The 22974-nt window shown below is 47.7% G+C and overlaps 1 protein-coding gene across 4 annotated transcripts; it reads right to left on the reverse strand.

Moving 5' to 3' along the window:
- Positions 1-987: 987 nt before the first annotated feature.
- Positions 988-22947, reverse strand: LOC311513997 (uncharacterized protein). Of its 4 annotated transcripts, XM_084616238.1 has the most exons (6): positions 22628-22683; positions 18225-18365; positions 14157-14268; positions 13349-13475; positions 7832-7948; positions 988-6490 (listed from the first exon to the last, which is right to left on the reverse strand). In XM_084616238.1, exons 3-6 carry the CDS (start codon positions 14235-14237, stop codon positions 5031-5033), a joined length of 1785 nt encoding a protein of 594 aa, XP_084472364.1. In that variant the 5' UTR covers positions 14238-14268; positions 18225-18365; positions 22628-22683; the 3' UTR covers positions 988-5030. The 4 variants fall into 4 exon arrangements, with proteins under 4 accessions (XP_084472364.1, XP_084472363.1, XP_084472362.1 ...); XM_084616237.1 differs by lacking the exon at positions 18225-18365 and having other exon boundaries at positions 7832-7945; positions 22628-22947; XM_084616236.1 differs by lacking the exon at positions 18225-18365 and having other exon boundaries at positions 22628-22947.
- Positions 22948-22974: the final 27 nt, after the last annotated feature.

Genomic DNA, 22974 nt, shown 5'->3' on the forward strand with positions numbered 1-22974 from the left:
CTCTTCTGCAGACTAAATAACCCCAGTTCCCACAGCCTCTTCCTCATAAATCATGTGCCCCAGCCCCGTAATCATTTTAGTTGCCCTCTGCTGAATTCTCCAATTTGTCAACATCCTTGCTGTAGTGTGGGGGGGGGGGGGCCAAAACTGGATGCAGTAGTCCAGATATGGCCTCACCCATGCCAAATAGAGGGGAATTATCACTTCCCTCGATCTGCTGGCAACACTCCTATTAATGCAGCCCAATATGCCATTAGCCTTCTTGGCAGCAAAGGCACACTTGGCTCATATCCACCTTCCCATCCACTGTAATCCCCAGGTCCTTTTTTTGCATAACTGCCACTTAGCCAGTCAGTCCCCAGCCTGTAGCGGTGGATGGGATTCTTCTCTCCTAAGTGCAGGACTCTGCACTTGTCCTTGGTGAACCTCCTCAGATTTCTTTTGGCCCAATCCTCCAATTTGTCTAGGTCACTCTGGACCCAAATCCTACCCTCCAGAGACTGGACGCGTTACATGCTCTCACAGAGGGAAGAGCACACGTTCCATGATTTCACAGGCAGAATTTTAGGGCTATTTTGAGCCAGGGAACTATGCTATCGGGTGCTTTCCCTGTGTGGATTTGACAGGTGGATCAATATAAGATGCACATTGTGACCCTTCTCAGGGTGCTGAGGGCTGAGAGTCTCCTTGTTGCCTCCTGGACACTAGGAAGAGGGACTTTTGCATTTGGGAGCTGGATGTTAGCAACCAAACTCACCAGCCTGTCAGGCACTCAAGCACCCTTCTCTGAGCTACAGCAGCCCTGCCAGTTGACAATAGAAGCACCCGAACCCCTGGAGTTCCATCAGTGTGTCCCGCTCTGAGGTCTAGCCCCGATCACCAGATATTCACAGAAATCCCAGATCCCCTCTGCCCAAAGCAACGGTATAGCCCAGGTTACCAGTTTTACTGTAGATCACTGCTACCATATCACACACAGCACTTGAGTACAGTTATTGAACAAACAGAAATGTATTTAACAAGAGAGAGAGATTTAAACAGAAACAAATGAGAGTGACGGAAACCAATCGTTACCAACAAAACAAAAATCACAAAATGCAACCTACACTTTTTAATAGTTACCTTTCCCGATCTAAGTAGATTCTCACCTCACATTTCAGTCTATTGCAGTGATTGCTAGTCCCTAGGAGCCATGGCCCTGCCTTTCATGAAGAACCACTGGTTGTTATGGATCTCTTTTGTCATAAACTGAAGCAGTCTTTTGTCTTTATTTGCAGAAAGGATGATTTCCTCATTGTCATATTGGCCTTTTCACTTCCACAGGGTTTTGATGTCTACAGTTTGGCTTTCATAGTTTTCCATTGGCTTTTCTGGGTTGGTGTAAAGGTTGACAATGGAGCAATACGTTGCATAATTAGCTAGCAAGGGAGGGGTGACAATTCCCTCCCACTGGAATGGGCCGTCCCCCACAAGACCAATGATTGGAGTGACTCACTTTCATGACAATACCATTTTCCGTGCACTTACATTACTTCTTCAATATGGCTCATACACACCTCTCTCAGTGATTAGGAGTATCAGTAATTAACAAGCTTTCAGTAGAGATCTCACTGCTATGCTTCCTGGATAAATATCATAAAATCAGTGTATTAGGTACAGCAAGTTTCTCAGGTCTGATACAGAAGTTGCTTGTGAACAACAGTGACCCATTTGGCAATCGGCCCCAATGAGTTTTTGTCTCTCAAGCACTGAGCTATACCGTCACTCCCTGATATAATAGAAAGGCCAGCACAAAAAATAGAGAAAGGAACAATAAGATACTAAAATGGCAATGGTTGGAACTCTATTTCTCTCAGTCTTTGGACTGATGGGTTCTAAGAGCTGTAGCTACAGTTGAGGAACCAGGCAATGGGACAGCTGGTTCAGCCCTCCATACTAGTAGCTTTCTTACATATAGGGAGATGAGTCAAAATTAGAATTGATGTCATGACTCGCTTCCCATAGGAGATCACTCTGTCTAAGGCTATGTCTACACTTCAAACACTGGAAATACTCTAAGAATCTAACATTGTCTTCACTGGGTCTATGGTCACATTAACTACTTCTCTCAGCAGAGTGGATTTTTCACACCCCTGACAGATGTGGCCATGTCAACATAGCTTTTCAGCGTAGACGAGCCTTTAGATGGCTTTTTGATATAAAAGGCAATGGACTTCAACCTTTTCCTTAATACTGATGGTTGATGATTGAAGTTTTCCCACCTGCTGGTCACATCCTATGACAGATGTCATGCCTCTCCTTTACAAATTAGAGAAGTGGGGAAGTCAGTGACCCTTACAGTCTAAGCAGGTAAAAAAATTATACAACTTGTCTCTGCGAATAGTTTTCATTGGGCCGATATTCTCTTATACACTCTTTTTCACACACATTCTCCCACCCTAACCTTTGGAGTGAGGTTTTCTACCAGAATTCCTTATACTACAGGGGGTAAATTAAATCAAATTAACTTTTCAAGATAAGAAATCATTTCCTGTACAACTAACAAAACAAAAAACAAGACAACTTTCAGTTTTCCAAAATAATTCAGATTATCATGAGCCTCTTATTCTTTAACCAATAACTTCATCTATAATTTCATTTTCAGTGGTAACACGAATATATTCAAAGATCACAAATTCTTGTCATATATGTTAGTTTTCTTTTAATCCCCATTGCCAACAACTGAACCTTGGCTCAAGTTGTGGTTTGGCCCAACGTTGGTCCCAACCACTGCTGTAAGTTCATATATCTTTGGTTCTTCTGCCATGTGTCTTGGTGGAAGGGGTCTCCTAGGTGGGAATGTTTGCATCATGAGGAAGAATCTCTCTTTTCAAACTTGTTAATGTTTCAAAGTAGGAGGAGGTGGAGGAGAAGTGATGTAAATGCATAAAACACAAGAGAAACTGTCTGGTCTACACTAAAGACATTGATCAGTGTAACTATATTGCTCACAGGAGCGAAAAATCAATACAGCTGAGCAGCGTAGTTACAGAGCCCTAGGCCCCTGTGTAGATGGCATTACGTCAGCAGGAGCGCTTCTCCTGCCAACATAGTCCACCCCGCACAAGCGGCGGTGGCTAATGAAGTCCAATAGTGGGAGAGATCTCTCCCGCTGGCTGAGAGCATCTGTAACAACAATGCTGCACCAACATCAGCTGTATTGTGTATCCATCGCATCAGACACAAAACCACAGAATCAGGACTCAGCATGTGTGTATCCAGAAGTCTGAAAATGGAGCCTGACACATTCGTTGTCTCATTGGTTACCATCATTTCTGCAGCCTGAAAGTCCTTGTTACCCACTCAGGCAGCCAGTTTGGATCCAAAGACTGAGTGCTTCATAGGACATTCCTTCCCCTTGGATCCCAAATGGTGAATGGTGATTGTTCTCAATCGAACCCTGGCATCCTTTGGAACGGTAATCAGTGACACTGCACTAGTAAGTGGAGTTGTACAAACAATTTTCCTGGGGTCATTGGTCACCAGAGCTTCCTTTACTGGGGTGGAAACCAAGAACTGAGTGTGTATTCTTTCAACCCCAGTTCTTTTCAAATCCTTGGCCTTGGTTAGGGTAAATTTACATTTCTCTGAAGTAGAATCCTTTACAAAACCACTCAAAATCTCAGCAGTGTTAGTAAAGAATGACTTCCAGAAACATGCCCAGTTTTTCTTTAATTTCTGATTGGAGATTTTAAATAACTACTGTTTCTTTGTTAGCATGTCAGTAAATTGGAGAGTTCTCTCCTGTTGACAGAACTGCACTTGAACTGTCTCCATGTCATCATGGAGGGATGCGGAAAAAGCAAAGCTGAAGTGAGAAATTATGACTTTAGCAAATCGCCATTTGTCTTAAATTCTCCAATAAATCTGAGCTACATCCTATCAAACAGAACTAGTATCCAACTGGGTGACCAAACACTCTTCAGGAAAGATAAAAAGCCATGTCACAGAGAGATAGAATACATGACAATGAACGTGTCAAGTGAAATTTCAGGGCAGGTTACATCTGATTATTCAGAATCAGGACAGGAGATTCTCCCATCACATTCTCCTCTGATCCATTCAAATCAGCTTCACTCAGACTGTCTCAATAGTCAGCTATGTTATTTACAAAATTTTAGTATCCTAGCATCCCCATAATGGGGGACAAAACAGCCAACTTGCCAGAAGTGACTTTACCAATAGATGGAACCTAGGATTTAAACTCCAGATGATCACACTGTGTTTGGGATCTATTTGAATTCCCCTTCTAGGTCTTTGACACTTTCACCTCCAGTCATAGTGACTCCGATATAGGATTAAAGAAGCCAAAGTATCATCTCCAAGCACAGACAACTGAGAACACTTCATCACATGACACTTTGAGACGTGGAGGGATAGAACGCGATGAAGATAAACTCTGCATGGCTCAGACAGGAGGTAACAGTTCTGCAGTGATGGAGAAGGAGGGAATCTCTGAGTCACCCCGTCTCCTTCCAGTGTCAGAGGCTGAAAGGACACTTTTTTCCCTGCCCCTGCTCCTCTTCATTTAAATATAACTTGAAAAGTTCCCAATATAACTGCTCTTCAGCACAACCCAGAGCAACGTGAGAAGAACTGGCAATGATACAATCTGTATCATCGGTGACTAACAATAACTTTGCAATAAGAGGAATGCTATAAATGTGATGCTCCCTGGTTCCTGATAGGAAGGGCATACTCAAATTACTCATGAGACAATGGAAGTGATAGAAAGGACAAATGGGTCCACCTCAGAACAGGGCAAACTGCAAAAGGCAAAAATGGGCCCCTCATCTAGACAAGCTAAGGGAAAATGGGGCTGCAAACAGTTCAAGCAGCTTTAAAAGTTATTATGTGGGAATCAGGAAAAGTATTAAAGAAAAAAAAAAGTACGGATAGCCCTAGAGGTTTTTATGGTATTGATCTCCCGTGCAGATTCTCTGATAGCTAACATGGGCTTAGTGCCAAGAGAAGGTATTCCCACACTCACGTCATTCATAGGGCCTCTCCCCTGTATGGATTCTCTGATGTTCAGAAAGGGCTGAGATGTTAGTGAAGCTTTCCCCACACTCACTGCATTCACAGGGCCTCTCTCCCATGTGGATTCTCTGATGCCTAATAAGGTGCGAGCTGCGAATGAAGGTTTTCCCACACTCACTGCATTCATAGGGCCTCTCCCCTGTATGGATTCTCTGATGTTTAGAAAGGGCTGAGGTGTTAGTGAAGCATTTTCCACACTCACGGCATTCAAAGGGTCTCTCTCCTGTGTGGATTCTCTGATGTTCAGAAAGGCCTGATCTGTGAGTGAAGTTTTTCCCACACTCACTGCATTCATAGGGCCTCTCCCCTGTGTGGAGTCTCTGATGTTCAGAAAGGGCTGATTTGCTAGTGAAACTTTTCCCACACTCATTGCATTTATATGGCCTCTCCCCTGTATGTATTCTCTGATGTTGAAGAAGACCTGATCTGCGAGTGAAGGTTTTCCCACACTCACGGCATTCATAGGGCCTCTCCCCTGTGTGGAGTCTCTGATGTTCAGAAAGGGCTGAGGTGTTAGTGAAGCTTTCCCCACACTCACGGCATTCATAAGGCCTCTCCCCTGTGTGGATTCTCTGATGCCTAATAAGGTGTGAGCTACGATTGAAGGTTTTCCCACACTCACTGCATTCATAGGGCTTCTCCCCTGTGTGGATTCTCTGATGGAGAAAAAGGCCTGATCTCTGAGTGAAGTTTTTCCCACACTCACGGCATTCGTAGGGCCTCTCCCCTGTGTGGATTCTCTGATGTTCAGAAAGGGCTGAGCTGCTAGTGAAGTTTTTCCCACACTCACTGCATTCATAGGGCCTCTCCCCTGTGTGGATTCTCTGATGGAGGAAAACGCCTGATCTGTGAGTGAAGCTTTTCCCACATTCACGGCATTCATAGGGCCTCTCCCCTGTGTGGATTCGCTGATGTTCAGAAAGGGCTGAGCTCTTAGTGAAGCATTTTCCACACTCACTGCATTCATAGGGCCTCTCCCCTGTGTGGATTCTCTGATGATTAAGAAGGGCTGATCTGTTAGTGAAGTTTTTCCCACACTCACTGCATTCATAGGGTTTCTCACCTGTGTGAATTCTCTGATGCTTTATAAGGGCTGAGTTGTCACATAAGTTTTTCCCACAGTCAGTGCATGTATGTTTCCTCTTTCCCCTGAGGATTTCCTGCTGGGTTGCGGTTTCCTTGATGTCCTTCTGAGTTCCCTGACAGGAAATACATTTATCCACTTTCTCCCCTGGCTGGTTTCCCTCCTCTCTCTCTGGTCGGTGCTGAATCTCACAGGATTTTCCCTGCTCATTACTCCTGGACACATTCCTTTTCAATCTTTGTGATAATTCTCTGTGTTTATCCACTTGCCCAGCATCTTCCTGCTGATAATTCTGCTCCTCTTTCTCACATACCATTGCTTCACCTCCTGTGGTAGAGACAGAAACCTCAAAACAGGGATGGAAAGGGGAAGGCCAAATCAAAACAAGTGCTGGAAAGAGGTCAAATAAAAATCAGGCACTCAACTCCCCCAAACTCTTTCCCAAAATGTAGTAGCAGGATTTTATGTTTGCATTTTATATAATTTAGAATGAAGGATAAAGAATAATAATGTAGCATGTATTAAATGTATTGGTGTATGATTTGATCATATCCTGCCAGCCACCCTTTTTGAATAACAGAAAGGAACGGCTTAATGGGACAATGGGTACAGATACATCAGCCAGAATCTGTGTCTGGACTGATTTCAAGGCAGTAACAGATCTTTGAGGGTCACCAATTTGTTGTAGGTTTACCATTTTGAAATAAGAAAGAATCCCATGATGGTTTTCTTTTGCATTGCAATTTGACGTTTCTGTTCAAAATGTTGTGTGTAAATGAATTCTGTTTTGTCTGTGAATGAGGAATGTGTGTTTTAAGAGATAAGTGTGAAGGCCATCGCTGAACCAGATGTACGAGGGAGGAACTGGAGACAGACATAAGGGCTCCAGGAGGCAGCAACATGCCCCTATTGAAATGTCAGAGGGGGACAGTCTGACAACTTTAAAGGTGAGACAGTCACCTATCAATGGGGACAAGACAGCTGTGACCAAAACCACCATGGGATAACTCCCTGAGGAACTTGATGAAAGAACAAGATAAAGGATGAAAAGGATAATTTAAGAAAACGAGCACTTGTCATACAATAATTGATTACAGCATGCCAGTGCAAAACTCATTGGTCCCAATGAAGGAAAATCACTATATACACAGGATGCCTGGCCATGAAACTTTGGGTTTGTCCTGCCAAGACTTCAAAGCATCATGTCATAACCAACAGAACCCGGCTCCTCCTACCTGTGATCAACCTAGCTGGCCAATAGATTGATTTGGACTCTGGACTGGTAACTATAACATCGACTGGCAGGACAGTGTATTTGTGTGGTACACAAATGATACAACAATTAGCATATGCATTCTATCTTCAATAAATGCGGCGTATTGCCTTTTTCCCTGAAAAAAGATCCCATGTGTTTGTTATAAGACAAATAGAGAGAGGAGGGGATCAATTTGGCCTTCACTTCCCATCCAAATTTGCAGGGGGAAGGGAGGAAGCTCCTGCCTGGTGTCTGCTAGGATCTGCAGGAAGCCATGAGCTATATTTACCCTGAGGATACGACCCCTGCTAGGGACAATAATGAACTGAGAGACCTCCCAAGGGCTTTGTCGGGCATCCCAGATATTTTCTTCAGGCACTTACAGATTTTGAGTTGGTTTAATGTTTCCTCACCTGTGTAGGGTGCTCTCAGGATCTCTCTTTCCTCTGAACCCTGGAGGTCTGGGACCCATGACTCTTCCCCTTGTTCCACCTGGGAGATCACATCAGGTTTGGATACTGGAAACCCTGCTTAGATGAAAGAAAAACCAAGGAGTACAGTTGATTTCATAAGACTTTGTCACAAAAAACAAACATTCTATTAATTTAACTTCAGTACTTAGTGTGACCTGGTGTGCCATGGGCAGTCCTCACTGAAAATGCCAAGGTCAGGGGAGGCTGAAAAAGGGAGAGCAGATGCTCCTAAAACTGGTGGTTAACACTGAAGTTAAATTCACCAACCAGTCACAAACAGTGCTTCCGATCACCCACACTGGTTATCGAGAAGCTGAAAAAAGAAATCACACAGCTCCTTTTATTGCATTCTAGTTCTCTGACTCCCAATCAGCACCTAAGTCCAGTACAGTGAGAGGTTATTTAAAAACTCTGCAGAAATAGACAAAACGTTCTTCTGACCCCAAAGGGTCAGCGACATTACCAGGTCAGTATAGGTTTGGATCTTACATAAAATACCATGCTGCCTGCCAATCCTTTAGCATCTAAACTAAAGGTTTATTATAAAAGAAACAAACAATAAGGGAGTTGTTAAATGGGAGAGCAGTCAGATACATTCAGAAATCTATATATCAGGTTCTTAGCAGTACTGGTGAGTTGCTGGCTTCAAAGTCCATCTGGAACATATCCACAGCTTGGATGGGTCATTCAGTCCTTTGTTTAAAGCTTAGTTTGTAGAAAAGTTGCTCCAGAGGTAGGAAGAGGGACTGAAGACAAAATGGAGTTGATTCAGCTGTCCTTTATATTACTTTTGCCACGTCGCTTGTACTTCCTGTGTCCCAAACACAAGCTTCACAGCACATGGTATGGAAAAGCCTTGGAGTTCTAAGTACACAGGCATATCCCTGCATGTCTTGCTGACTCAATAGATGTATCCCATTAGTCCTTTACATGGGTTCATTGTACAGGTGATGACCCTGGATGGGCTATCGAACCGGCTAGGCACTGCTGACGCCAATATATCTGGGTGTGTCACCCAGAAACACTGCACAAGTGTGGAAATACAGATATACCCTACATATCTATAACTCACAATACAAAGGTGATACAAACATAGAAAGAAAATTATCATACTTAGAAAATCATAACGTTTTCACTGACATTACATGGCATATCTAGTACGACTCATTGCAATTTATCATATTGGTATTAATAATAAAATTAATAAATAATAATAAAGGGTCTTACAATTTCAGACAGTGTCACACTTAGTAAACCAATGAATTCTCAGGACCATCTCCCCAGGTCCTTGAAGTTGCTGAACACTCTGCTTATGAGGGATTGAAATACCCACATACCTGCTGCAAACACACACAGACAGACACTGTGTCCGTCTGTACCCCTATGTTCACTCTTCTAGAAAATTATGACCAATTTTGTACATAATCTGGCTTCTGAGGTATCATTTGAAAACGCATAATCTACTGAATATTATCCTCCTGTTAAAATGTGTAGCAACACTGTATCTAAAGTTATGAGGTTTTACTGTGTGATATTACTGAAAAAGTTACAATGCTGGAGAACACCCACAGAGGAGTTCTTCAGAGACAGCAAGGCAAACAGCTGGTCAAACAGCCATTCTCCGGCAGGGAGAAGGTGTGAAGAAGACATTTACAGTCCATTACAGGGACCACTTGAAGATCATATCTACAACAGACAGCCTGTCACCATGACTCAGCTGAGAACTGACGTTGTTTCTAGTCCAAAGGACTGAATTTTAAAAAGAGGTGAGAAAAATGCTTGGGACTCTCTCTCTCTCCCCCATTTCCCTCTGCTCATGACAACTCCTGAAGAACTGAACTTGGGGGGCAGGGGTGGGTAGGGGGAGTCCTGGCTGAAAGGAAAGTCAGCCTGTCTCAGCATATGGTGAGAGAAACATTTGCTTTGAATCCATTTTAGCTTGTTAAGTTAGACATTTAGTGTTTCATCTTGTATTTCTTTTGTAAACAATTCTGACTTTTATGCCTCATTACCTGTAGTCACTTAAAATCTTTTTTTCAGTTGTTAACAATTTTGTTTTATCTAACCAGTGTTTTTGGATTAAAGTGTGTTGCAAACTTCATTTGGGATAACAAGGCTGGTGCATGTCATTTTCCACTGATGAAATGACAGACTTCATATGAGCTTGCATTGTTCAGTAGTGTGCTGGACAATGCAAGATGCACATTTCTGGAAGAAAGTCTGGGACCAGAGAATTTTCTGGGGTTCTCCTGTGGTGCACTGTAATTTGTGAGTGGCTGACTAGCAGCACTCAATACTGTGTAGCTGGGAGCGAGTTACATGCCGGAGATTGTGTGTTAACTGCCCAGGAGTGGCTGTTCTCACAGCAAAGCAGTGTAAAAGGCACCCCAGCTTGGGGAACTGAGGGGAAACAGCTGTTCAACAGTCCAAATTGTACTGTGGTTAATGTCACAGATACTCAATTTCAAAGAGTCTCCTAAAACACAGAGAAAGTAAATCCATGTCCCACAAATCGAAGACTCCAGACAGAGGGCAAATCTCCCTGGCACTGCTTCTTGCTGACACAGAGGTCCAGAGACAATGAGAGAGTCCTGGGGAAGCTGGGAACAGTAAGCATGGGCTGGTGGGGTTCAGTGGAGAAAGGGAACAGGAAGGGCAGGGATATTACTGAATGCAGGATCTCAGCAGTCCTAGATGTCAGGATAGCACATATTATAGCCCACTGGAAAACATAATCCCAACTATACATATAAAATGATGGGGTCTAAATTAGCTTTTTCCACTGAAGAGAGGGATCTTGGAGTCACTGTGAATAGTTCTCTGAAAACATCCACTCAGTGTGCAGAGACAGTCAAAAAGTGAACAGAATGTTCGGAATCATTAAGAAAGGGATAGATAGTAAGTCAGAAAATATCATATTGCCTCTATATAAATCCATGGTACGCCCACATCTTGAACACTGTGTGCAGACATGGTCAACCCATCTCAAAAAAGATATACTGGAATTGGAAAAGGTTCAGAAAATGGGGGGGAGGGGGAGAGAAACCAACTCGGGGTATGAAACAGCTTCTGTATGAGGAGAGATGAAAAAGACAGGGACTTTTTAGCTTGGAAAAGAGAAGGGGGGATATCTGAGAGGTCTATAAAATCATGACGGGTGTGGAGAAAGTAAAGAAGGAAGTGTTATTTACTCCTTCTCATAACACAAGGACTAGGAATCACATAATGAAATTAATAGGCAACAGGTTTAAAACAAACAAAAAGGCAGTATTTCTTCACACAACCCACAGTCAACCTGTGGAGCTCTTTGCCAAAGGATATTGTGAAGACCAAGACTATAACAGGGTTCAAAAACAGAACATGATAAATTCACGGAGGATAGGTACATCAAAAGCTATTATCCAGGATGGGCAGAGATGGTGTCCCTAAATTCTGTTTTCCATAAGCTGGGAATGGGTGACAGGAGATGGATCACTTGATGATGACCTGTTCTGTTCACTCCCTCTGGGACACCTGGCATTGGCCACTGTCAGAAGCATCCAAGCATGCTAAAGGAGTTGGTGGATGTGATTGCAGAGCCATTGGCCATTATCTTTGAAAACTCATAGTGATCAGGGGAGGTCCTGGACAACTGGAAAAAGGCAAATGTAGTGCCCATCTTTGAAAAAGGGAAGGAGGAGGATCTGGGGATCTACAGGCCAGTCAGCATCACCTCAGTCCCTGAAAAAAAACATGGAACCAATTTTGAAGCACTTCAAGGACAAAAAAGTGATCAGGAACAGTCAACGTGGATTCACCAAGGGCAAGTCATGCCTGACTAATCTAATTGCTTTCTATGATGAGATAACTTGTTCTGTGGATGAGGGGAAAGCAGTGGATGTGTTATTCCTTGACTTTAGCAATGCTTTTGATATGGTCTCCCACAGTATTCTTGCCAGCAAGTTAAAGAAGTACGGGCTGGATGAATGGACTATAAGGTGGATAGGAAGCTGGCTGGATCATGGGGTAGTGATCAATGGCTCCATGTCGGTTGGCTGCCAGTATCAAGCGGAGTGCCCAAAAAGGTCGGTCCTGGGGTCGGTTTTGTTCAATACCTTCATTAATGATCTGGAGGATGCTGTGGATTGCACCCTCAGCAAGTCTGCAGATGACACTAAACTGGGAGGAGAGGTAGATATGCTGGAGGGTAGGGATAGGATACAGAAGGACCTAGACACATTAGAGGATTGGGCCAAAATAAACCTGAGGAGGTTCAACAAGGACAAGTGGATGTTTGTCCTTAGCTACATCTAGTTTGGGGATGTAACTCAGTGATAGAGCACATGTTTTGCATGTATGAGGCGCTGCGTTGAATCCCCAGCATCTCCAAGTTTGCCTTTGGAGGGGGGATTTGATAGCTGCTTTCAACTACCTGAAAGGGGGTTCCAAAGAGGATGTATCTAGGCTATTCTCAGTGGTGGCAGATGGCAGAACAAGGAGCAATGGTCTCAAGTTCCAGTGGGGGGAGGTTAAAGTTGAATATTAGGAAAAAAATCTTTACTAGGAGGGGGGTGAAGGACTAGAATGGGTTTCCTGGGGAGGTGGTGGAATCTCCTTCCTTTGAGGTTTTTAAGGTCAGGTTTTACAAAGCCCTGGCTGGGATGATTTAGGTGGGGATTGGTCCTGCTTTGAGCAGGGGGTTGGACTAGATGACCTCCTGAGGTCCTTTCCAACCCTGATATTCTATGAACGCTAGGAAATTATAAGCTATAATTCAGGAGCAACAGATTCTAATTAGTCTGGAAAAGCAGAATGTGAAAAATAAGAATCAGGGTCATGTGACTTTGGCAATGGGGGACTCAAAAATCCAAGATGCCTGCAGAGAAGAGAGATTATGGCTATTACACATGGTGATGGGAGAGCAAGACTCTCCAGGTCTCAAGAAGCTTCGCTACTAACTTAAGTCATTTTCACACGCTGGGGTACAATCCAGATCAATGAGGAGTTGTGTCATCTGTAATCCTGGGTGATATTCAAGGTTCTGCTGCTGGAGCTCCCCTCTCTGGATACCCCCCGCCAGCATTCAAGGATGCACTGAGTCTCTGTGTGATAAGTAACCCTGGACCAGCAGCTCCGACTCCAGCAGCCTGCTTGTTTCACCCCAAGCACATTCTGGTCTGGATGGAGTAGGCTCAGGGTTTGAGAGAAGGCCATGGGTAGGAAGCTTCTGTTGGTTATGCTGGACCTAACCCCCAGTTTTACTTGTGTAAACAGGAGATATTTGACACTGTGCGATACTGCTCCTGTGCTCTGTTGCCAAAGTGTTCTGCAGCAGGGGAGGGTCTCTGGCACTGTGTGTGTCACTGGCATATTGGGGTGATGCTGAAACAGGACAGAGTAGAGGTGGCATTGTGGGGCTGGTGTGAACCTTATCTCTTCATTTCCCCTTCCAAGAAGAGAGGGGACAGGAACCCTTACCCAGCGAGGTCACATTCTCATAATTCTCCTGCATGACGTCTCTGTAGAGGGCTCTCTGAGCGGGGTCCAGCAGAGCCCACTCTTCCCTAGTGAAATACACAGCCACCTCCTCGAAGGTCACCAGCCCCTGAAAGAGCAAGAGTCGAACACTCAGTACCTGCTGCCCTACTCACAGCCCCAATATTTGTGGGGGAGAGGAGCCAATCAAATGGAAGCTCTGGGAGGCTCACAGTCAACAGAGGCCCACCCCCACCCTGCTCAGAGCATCCAGGAAACACCAGGGTGAGGGGACGGAGAGCCCCTCCTCTCTCCTAGCAGATCCACCACACACCTACTAGCCACAGACTGGTACAGGAGATGGAGCCCCTAGCAGGGTCCAGGGAGAGCTCCTTGGTAGGAAGCCCAACACCCTCCTCATTGTGAGGAGCTGGATATGAAGGGAGGGGAATCTCCCCAAACCTGACTGGTGGGTGCCCCCTTTATCTCTCACAGCAGCTGCTGGTTAGTCAGGTCAGGCTCTAGCACTATGAGTCTGGTGAGTTTTCCCAGCTCTATATAGGTGGGTTATTTTCTGTTTCACAAATGAGGGCATTTCCACCTCCGAACCTCATGGGTCTGTTCCTATAATCTAGACCACTTATTAAACAACTCCCAGCAGCTTTGCCACCCCCTGTCCTCCTCCCTTTCTCCACCCTGGGAATTTCCTGCCCCGCTCCAACCCAGAGGGTGCAAACCTTCCCATCTCCAGCGTATTTGCTGCCCCCTCCCTCCTGCAGGAACCCCCCAGAAACCCCCCAATAATTCCTACATGAACTGGCTCCTCTGCAGCCATTTCTCTCCCCTGTCCCATGGGAGGATGGAATGAACTGGAGCGAAACATGGACGTCATTCTGCAGCCTGGCCGGGTGAGAAGGGAAATTCTGGAGGTTTCAGAACAGGCTTTAGTTAATTTCACATCATGCTTCCCCCAGGCCCTTTCCCTGCAGACAGATATCCTAGATTCTGCCATGCTGGAAAAATGCTTGATCTCTTTATTACAGTGCAGACCTGGCCCCTCCTGCCAGGCTAAGCCCAAGGACACATTTTTAACCTCTCTTCTCCCTCACCACATCCTGTAACAAAGTCTTTGAACAAAATGCTCAAAAAAAGGAGAACCAAAGGAGTCACTTTCGATGATTCCGTCTGACACGGACCTCATGGCAGCCACACCCCAGCAAGAGGGATATGGAGTCAGGAACTGGGCTTTCCTGTCTGATGCTCATCTTGTCCACAGGAAAGTGACTCTACCAAGGATGCAGTAATTAATCTGTCTGGACAGATTAGATATCTGGAAATCTCTCTCAAAACTCTTCTCTCCCACAGCCCTTTTCAGTCTCTCTTTCTATCTCCTTTTCCCTGTCCCCTTTCCCTGCCCACCTGGTACGAAAGTCCCATTCCTGGGTTGTTTGCTCCCCATGGCTGGATTTGTCCCTGCAATTGCTAATGGGAGGAGAAATGGGGGTGGGGTGGGGGAACGCTGTTTGTGTAGAGTCATTTTAATGCCAGACCCCAGCATTTTCCCTTGGTTTCTTTTAGTTACTTGGAGTCTCTGGCTCAGAATTTAGTATTAACAGGGCCTATAGGGCTAGTACCAGCTGGAGAAAGTCATCACCTGGGCCAGGCAGAGAAGCAGCTTTAATTAAGTTCATTTCCCAGCTCAGAACCCCCACTGGGTCTCCCAGATCACAATGAAGGCTGCAATGTGTGACCCAGGAAGCTGAACCCTAATATCCTGAGCAGAGAGGGACAGTGTGTTTGAGCAGCATTCCCGTCTTTAGTTCTCTGGGGAGAGCAGTTAATGAGAGTACCTCCTCACAGGGAGAATTGCTAATCTCATTTGCCCCACTGTCCATCTGGAGTCACTCCTTGTCTTTCCATGCAGTGACTCTGGTTTAACAATGGTCTTAATGAAACCAGATTTCAGAAAGAATGAGTCCAGAATGCTGTGGATGAGACCATTGTGTGGCAATGCTAACCCCCTTTCTACCTCCCTGACCCCCCAGATCTAGGGCAAGGACTGGGGGCACGAATTTTCCCAACGGAACCGGAAGTTCCTGCAGTTTTCAAGAGAGGAGAAAAGCAAAATCTGTGTTTGATAAGTGGATAGAAAGGTATCACAGTGACTGGGCATGGCTGAGGAATGACAGGCAGTGCTTGGAGCCAGGATTCTGACACAAACTGATCAAGGAGACTAAGCATGGTTAATAGCAGCCCCCACAGCCAGGGTCCCCCAGACACCCCCCCAGTGTCCAAAGCCCAGACTCCCCCAGCCAGGGTCCCACCAGGTATTCCCTGGGACCCAGCCCCCATAGTCCCTGGCCAGGGACCCCAGATGCTTCTCAGAGCCCCACCAGCCAGGGAACCCCCATCAGACCTTCACTGCCAGCCTGAGAATCCCAAAGGATTCCCTCCACCAAGAGTCCCCAGCAGCCAGGGACTCTCCCCCCCCCCCACTGGGAACTCAGTCCCCCACTGCCTGCCTGGGATTCTCCCACTGCCTGCCTAGGATCCCCACCTGCCCTTCAGCAGAATCTGCCATGCCGTTTGCCAGAGACCCCCTGATGCTTTACAGTGGGACCCCACACTCTGTCTGCCTGGCATCCCCCAATCTAGTGCCAGAACTCCCCGCCCCAGCTCTGTGCACCGGGCATGGCAATGATCCCAGGAGTCTGCAGGGGAAGCCCAGACAGAGCCCCTGGCACAGCACCAGGCACCCTCTAACCCCCTGCCCCACCTCCCCAAGAGACCCCCACCCCCACTGTTCTGCAGCCAACAGGCCCCCAGTGACACCCACCTCCAGGACACATAGCCTCAGGGCTGGGCACATCAGAACTACCCCCCGAAACCTCAAACCTCCAGAACCCACCAACCTGACTAGGGTACCCCCTGCCCAGTCACCCAGAGGCCTCCCCCTACTACAATGACCCTTCAGCTCCAGCTGCAATCTCCCCACACAGACATGCCACACACCCCCGCCCCCCGGAACAGTGTTACCTCAGTATCTGATAAATGGATAGAAAGTTATCACCATCCTCTGCTGGCCAGTCACACAAGCAGAGGGAGCCCTTGGGGATGCTTCTTTAACAGGAGAGTGGAAGGCATGGAGGGCCAAAATAGGTAACAGAGTAGCAGCCGTGTTAGTCTGTATCCACAAAAAGAAAAGGTGTACTTGTGGCACCTTAGTCTCTAAGTACTCCTTTTCTTTTTGCAAAATAAGAAAGAAATTTCCATGCCCTGTCACTAGCAAATAATGGCCACCATGCATCCATCCCAGAGGCTACATCTTAGCATGGCAGGAAGAAACCTCTCACAGAGACCATTTGTCATGCTGTGTGGGATACTTCTAGACCCACGCTGTACCCAGAGTGACCTCCTCATCCCGTGCCAGCTGGAGAAAAGAAAAGGGTCCAGCCAACTCTCCTGGTACCAGCTGGGAACCACTGATCCCCCAGACAGGGCTTTGATTTGTATTAAATATGTGGCTGGTCTCTTTCTTCAGGAAACCTTTTAACAGAGATAAAGGAGGGAAAAAATGTTTCTCAAAGGAGCGGAGAAAGAAGATCACTGGGCAATTTTAACCCCCTGCAACATCCAGGATGGAGAATGACTAAGGGCCACAGGTTCCCTCCAAGGAAGGAGAAGTTGCTGGGATTTAGAAATATGGGGAACAGCCTTAAACCCAACAGGATTTCTAATTGACATTTGATAACAACATAGAAAGAGGCAAAACCTGAGTTTTGAGATCAATGTTCAGAAATGAAAGAGAAAGGGTGCAAATCGGAGGGATTTTGGATCCATTTTGCAAATTATAGAGAGGAAAGTGGAAAATCAGAGGGATTTTATATCAGTTGTTGATATGAGGTAAAATCTGTGTGTATTTCACATGAATATTTGATAAATGAATAGAGGGGAAACCCCTGTATACCCATGTTCAAGAATCTGAGAAAAAGTGGGGGGCAGTACTACTCAAAAGGATCTGGGGGTTATAGTGGATCACAAACTGAATCTCAGCTAGCCTTGTGATTCAGTTGTGACGAAGGCTAATTCTGTACTGGAATAGGTTATCAAGGGAGGTTTTGGATTCATCATCATTGGAGGTTGTTAAGGACAGGTTGGACAAACACCTCAGTGTTGGGGGCTGGACTAGATGACCTCTCATGGTTCATTCCAGCCCTACAGTTCTATGATTCTATTCTGAGGAAATGTTTGGTCACTTTATTACAGCACTGACCCGGCCCACCCCACTAGCACTAAACCAAGACATTTTGAAACCCTCCCAGTAACAAAGTCTGGAAACCAAATACGAGACAAGAGCAGAACAAAAGGAGTGACTTTGGAAGATTTCCCTTGACATTGTCCCCGGGGCAGCACACTCCCACAGCCGGGGGCACAGGGAGAGTCAGGAATCGGCTTTTCCTCTCCCTGCACCTCACCTTGTTCACTGGAAAGGGAATCTGCCCAGGGATGATGCAGTTAAGTGTGTGGGGGCAGGTTAGAGATCTGGGAATCTCTCTCCCCAGTTATTTCTCCCACTGCCCTATCAATCTCTCTCTCCCTTTTCTCCTTGCGTTTCCCATCTCCTGGCCCTCCCCCTCTGGCAGACAGCCAGCCATTCCTGGGTGTTCACTCTCCTATGGCTGGATTGGCTCCTGCAATTGCTAAGGGGAGGAGAGATGTGGGGTGAGGAGGGGCTATTTGTGCAGAGTCTCTTTCATACCCATCCCCAGCATGTCCCCTGAGGTCTTTATCAATCACTTGGAGTATCTGGCTCAAATGTGGTGTGGACAGAGCCTAGGGCTGGCCCATGGAGCTAATTACAGCTGGAGAAAGTCCTCACCTTGCCTGGGCACAGAGGAAGCTTCACTCCAACTCACTCCCAAGCCCAGACCCCACCAGGGGAGCAACAGCTGGTCAGACTGGTCTCCCAGATCACAATGCAGGCAGCAGCATCTGACCCAGGAAGCTCAACCCTAACATCCTGAGAAGAGAGACACAGTCAGACAGAGACTGAGGGCTTCCCCCCGCCCCTTTAGCAACAACTGAAACCCCCTCCCCACAAGGACATATCCTGATTTTATTTGCCCCCATTAATCTGGAGTCACTGCATGTTCTTCCTTGAAGTGTCTCTCGATTAACACTGGTCTGAGTGAAACCAGAAACACGGCTCAGGAGGGATGAGGCCAGAGTCCTTTCCTCCTCCCTCACCCTCTTCTTCTGAGAGGGATTCAAAGCAAAAGTTTTCCCTCCCAAACTTGAAGTTCCTCCAGTTTTGAAAACGGGGAGAGAAGCAAAGCCAATCCTGATTTCATATCAGTAATTGACAAATGGATAGAAAGTTATCAGCAGCCCCTGCCAGCCATTCACACAGGTGTGGGGAGCCCTAGGCGATGCTTCTTTCACAGGAGAATGCATGGCATGGAGGAGCCACATTTTTAAAGAAATTTCCATGCCCAGTGACTGGCAGATAACGGCCAATAGGGACCCACTCCAGAGACGACTACATCTCAGCACTGGATGAAACCACCCCTCATGGAGACCATTCGTCATGGGTGTTTGGGATACTGCTGGTGAACATGGTGAAGGGCTAACAGCATGGAGATTCTCAGCCACTCTGAGTACAGCCTGGGCAGCAAGGAGCCAGGCACAGACTGAGCCCTCATCCTGTGCCCCCCGAGGAAAAGAAAAGGGTCCAGCCAACTGTCCTGTGAGCAGCTGGGAGATACCATTCCCTGAAAGAGGGGGAGGCCTCTGGCTTTGATGTGTATTAAATATGGGGCAAGTCACTTTCATCAGCAAACATTTTAATGAAGATAAAGGGGGAAAGAAATGAGTCTCAAATGAGAGGAGAAAGTTGACCCTTTAACTCCCTGCAACCGGCAGGATGGAGAATGACTAAGGTAACAAATTCCTCCAAAACAGGAGAACTTGCTGCAACTAAACATGGGAACATCTCCAAACAAAAGATGTTTTTTTTAAACAGACATTTGATAATTACATGGAAAAAGACTGACATCCATGTTAAGTCATTAAAGAGAAAAGGGTGGAAATGTGGAGAATTTTGATCGATTTTCACAAACTAGAAAGGAAAGTGGAAAAATGTGAGGGATTTTAATATCGATAGTCAATAGTAAGTAAGGAGGTAAAATGAGAGTGAATTTCATATTGTTATTTGACAAATTGAGAGAAAATGGGAAACGTCGGCAAAACTTTTCTAAGTATATTCAAAAATTGGAGAAAAGGTCAAAATCTGAGGATATTTTATGTTAATATTTTATTATTAGTGAGACATGGAAAAAATCTCAGGGAATATTAAATTAGAAATAGATAGCTAGAGAGAAAGGAGGACAATTTTTTAGGCCACTCTCCTGAAGACGACATCTGTGTGTAGCTCAGAGATTTGTCTCTCTCACCAAGTGAAGCGGGTCCAATAAAAGATATTACCTCACCCACCTTGTCTTTCTAAATGCAAAGCAATGCACATTGGAGAGAAAAACTGCAGCTACTTATACACTGTGGGGTAAATTAACTATCAAATGTAGCCCATAGATCCCGCTTTAGCATTTATTTTATGCAGCAGTAATGCAAAGAACCAACAGGCCTGTATCCTGTACAATACTGGCTTGAGCAGTTAGCATAAGGCTTGAGGCTTATGAACTCTGGAACAGATAAATGGTCTAACAGTCACCCCTAAGGTTTGGAGAACTGGAAACAGAGTGTCTAAGGAGGAATTTCATCCATAAAGACATCAGCCAACCAGAGGAAAATGAGCTAACACAGGCTTTTCAATAGAACATTCACAGATGTCTGACCACAGGAGTGCCACGGCACCGAATTGACACATTTGACCCCAGGATCATAAGATCATTAATACACAAACCTATAGGAGCAGGATACCCCAACATTAGTAGGGAGAGGAAATACAAATAAGGAAGAGGGGAGAAACCCCTATGAACATGTATTACACCTAGTGGCATCAGCAGAACATATTATCGGCTACACAACTCAAGAAAGGGATCTGCATGTTGCTGTAGACAGATCAATGAAAAGCTCCACTCAGTACACAGCTGCCAGCAAAAAAGCTAACACGTGCAGATTCATAAGGAATGGGATGGAGAATAACATGGAACATCCGAATATAAATCAAGGGGGCAGCCTCCAATATCCTGTGACCACCGTGGCTACTACAGCAACAAAAATGATTAGGGGACTGGGGCACATGAGTTATGAGGAGAGGCTGAGGGAGCTGGGATTGTTTAGCCTGCAGAAGAGAAGAATGAGGGGGGATTTGATAGCTGCTTTCAACTACCTGAGAGGTGGTTCCAGAGAGGATAGTTCTAGACTATTCTCAGTGGTGGAAGAGGGCAGGACAAGGAGTAATGGTCCCAAGTTGCAGTGGGGGAGGTTTAGGTTGGATATTAGGAAAAACTTTTTCACTAGGAGGGTGGTGAAACACTGGAATGTGTTGCCTAAGGTGGTGGAATCTCCTTCCTTAGAAGTTTTTAAGGTCAGGCTTGACAAAGCCCTGGCTGGGGTGATTTAATTGGGTATGGGTCCTGCTTTTGAGCAGGGGGTTGGACTAGATGACCTCCTGAGATCCCTTCCAACCCTGATATTCTATGATTCTATGACTGCACACAGGATATTTTAGATCTATCTTGGAGAACTGGGGAAGAAATAGGTCTAAAAAGAAATATTTGATAATGAGAGAAAAGCACCCGGATCTGAAGAGATTTTCTGTTAAGTGAGAGTAGTTGGACACTTTGACGGGATTGTATATGGAAGTTCATTAAACAGACAGTAATAATTCCCCCCACACACAAACACACCATTCACATGGGCAGCAGGGAGCCCTTTGGGGAGGTACTTTAAGAGGGTAGGTGAGGGGAGTATGGAGCAGGAAAACTCCCTGGCAGCGGGGAGGAGGCAGCAGCAGGGGCAGGCAGGCAACTGGGGGCTAGCAGGGGAGCTGTGTTGGGCAGTTGGGGGCAGCAGTAGCCAGGACTGTGTAACCTTGGGCTGGGTTTTCTTCCCTCCTTCTGTCCCCCCCTTCCTTGCTTTGGTGCTGGCACAGAATGGCCACCCCATCCCACCCCAGAGGCAGCTGGGTCTCAGGGCTCGGCAAGCGGCACCCATTAAGCCCCTTCTCGTTTGGGGAATGATTCAGGACAATTTCCCACAGAAATAAAATTCGCTGCAGGTCAAACCTCCCAGACCTGAGACTGTTACATGAACACTGGAGAATGAGAGAGAAAATGGGGCAAACTCTGAAAAGCAGACGGGAGGAAGGGGCAGGAACTGCTCCCTCCGCACCGGCCCGTCACAGCCCCGGGCTGCTTGGGCCCCGCCGGAGACGGCCTCTCTCGGACTCTGCCCGGGCCGTGGCAGCAGGGGGACCCCGCGAGGGGAGCCGGGCTGTCTGAGGCGAGGGGAGCAAAGCCGAGCCGGCCCCGGGGCGCGGCGGGAAGCCGGGGCGGCCGGGGGGCTGGGCTGGGCTCCCGGCACCGGGGGCTCCCCGCCGGGGGGCGCGCACACCTGGGGGCACGCGGCGGGGTCCTCCCGGGGCCAGCGGCTCCTCCAGCCCCCGGCCTGGGGTACACCAGGCTCCGGGGGAAGCCCCAGCGCGGCCCCGGCCCGGGCTCGCTCGCAGGCCCTGCGGCCGGGGCCGGGCGGGTCGCGCTCCGGGGCCGCTCCCCGGCCAGGCGCGGAGCCCGGGCGCTGGGACACGCGGGGGCGCAAGTGACCGCGACCCGCTGCCCGACCCCGGGACGCGCCCCTCGGGCAGGAGACCCCCGGCCCCAGGGCCAGCCGCTGGGCGGGTCTCCCCGGCCGCCGGGCCGCTCGCCGCCTCGGGGGCCCCGGCGCTGGCCGAGGGGGGCGGGGCGGGGGGAGCCGGGGCGGGGCGGGGCCGGTCCTAGGGGCGCTGCCCGGGCCCCGGGGAGCAGCCGGGCCGGAGGCCCCGGGGCTGAGGCTCCGGCCGCCCAGCGAGCAGCCCCGGCCCGCGCTCCCCGGCTCCCCCCGCAGCGCAGCGGCCGGGCCCAGGGGCGGGGCCACGAGGGACCAGGCCCCGCCCCCGGGACCCCAGAGGTCGCCTGAGAGGCGGGAAGGCGCCGGGGGGCTCCGGGCGGGGGGGGGATGTGTGTGGTCGGGTCTGAGAGGCGCCGGCTGGGGGAGGGGCGTGGGCCGGGGGTGTCTGCGGGGGGAGGGGATGAGAGGCTCGGGGAGAGTCAGGCTGACCCTTACCTGCGCTGCAGAGGGCGGAAGCGCCTCCCGGGGCAGGCTGGGAGATGTAGTTCTTGACTCTCCCGGGAACGGAAGTGACGTAAAAGGGGATAACGAGGCGGTCTGGGAAGGCGCGCGGGGCGCTGCGGCTCTGCCTGGCTCGCGCGCGGCCGCTGGAGCCTCTCGCGGAGGAGGGTTTCGTGCAACTCGAGCCCTTGTCTTTGCCCCGCCCACAGAGAGGAGTGCAGGGAGAGCTGTGACCCCGCCCCGCCATGTTTCCCGGCTCCGGGCATGCGCAGATCGCGGGGTTGGGGGGGGGTCGCGCATGCGTAGAGGCAGAGCTCGCAGGGGCTGCATTTCCCAGAGCC

The sequence above is a fragment of the Lepidochelys olivacea genome (assembly GCF_965140295.1).
Source record: "Lepidochelys olivacea isolate rLepOli2 genome assembly, chromosome: 28".
Taxonomy (NCBI): Eukaryota; Metazoa; Chordata; order Testudines; family Cheloniidae; genus Lepidochelys; species Lepidochelys olivacea.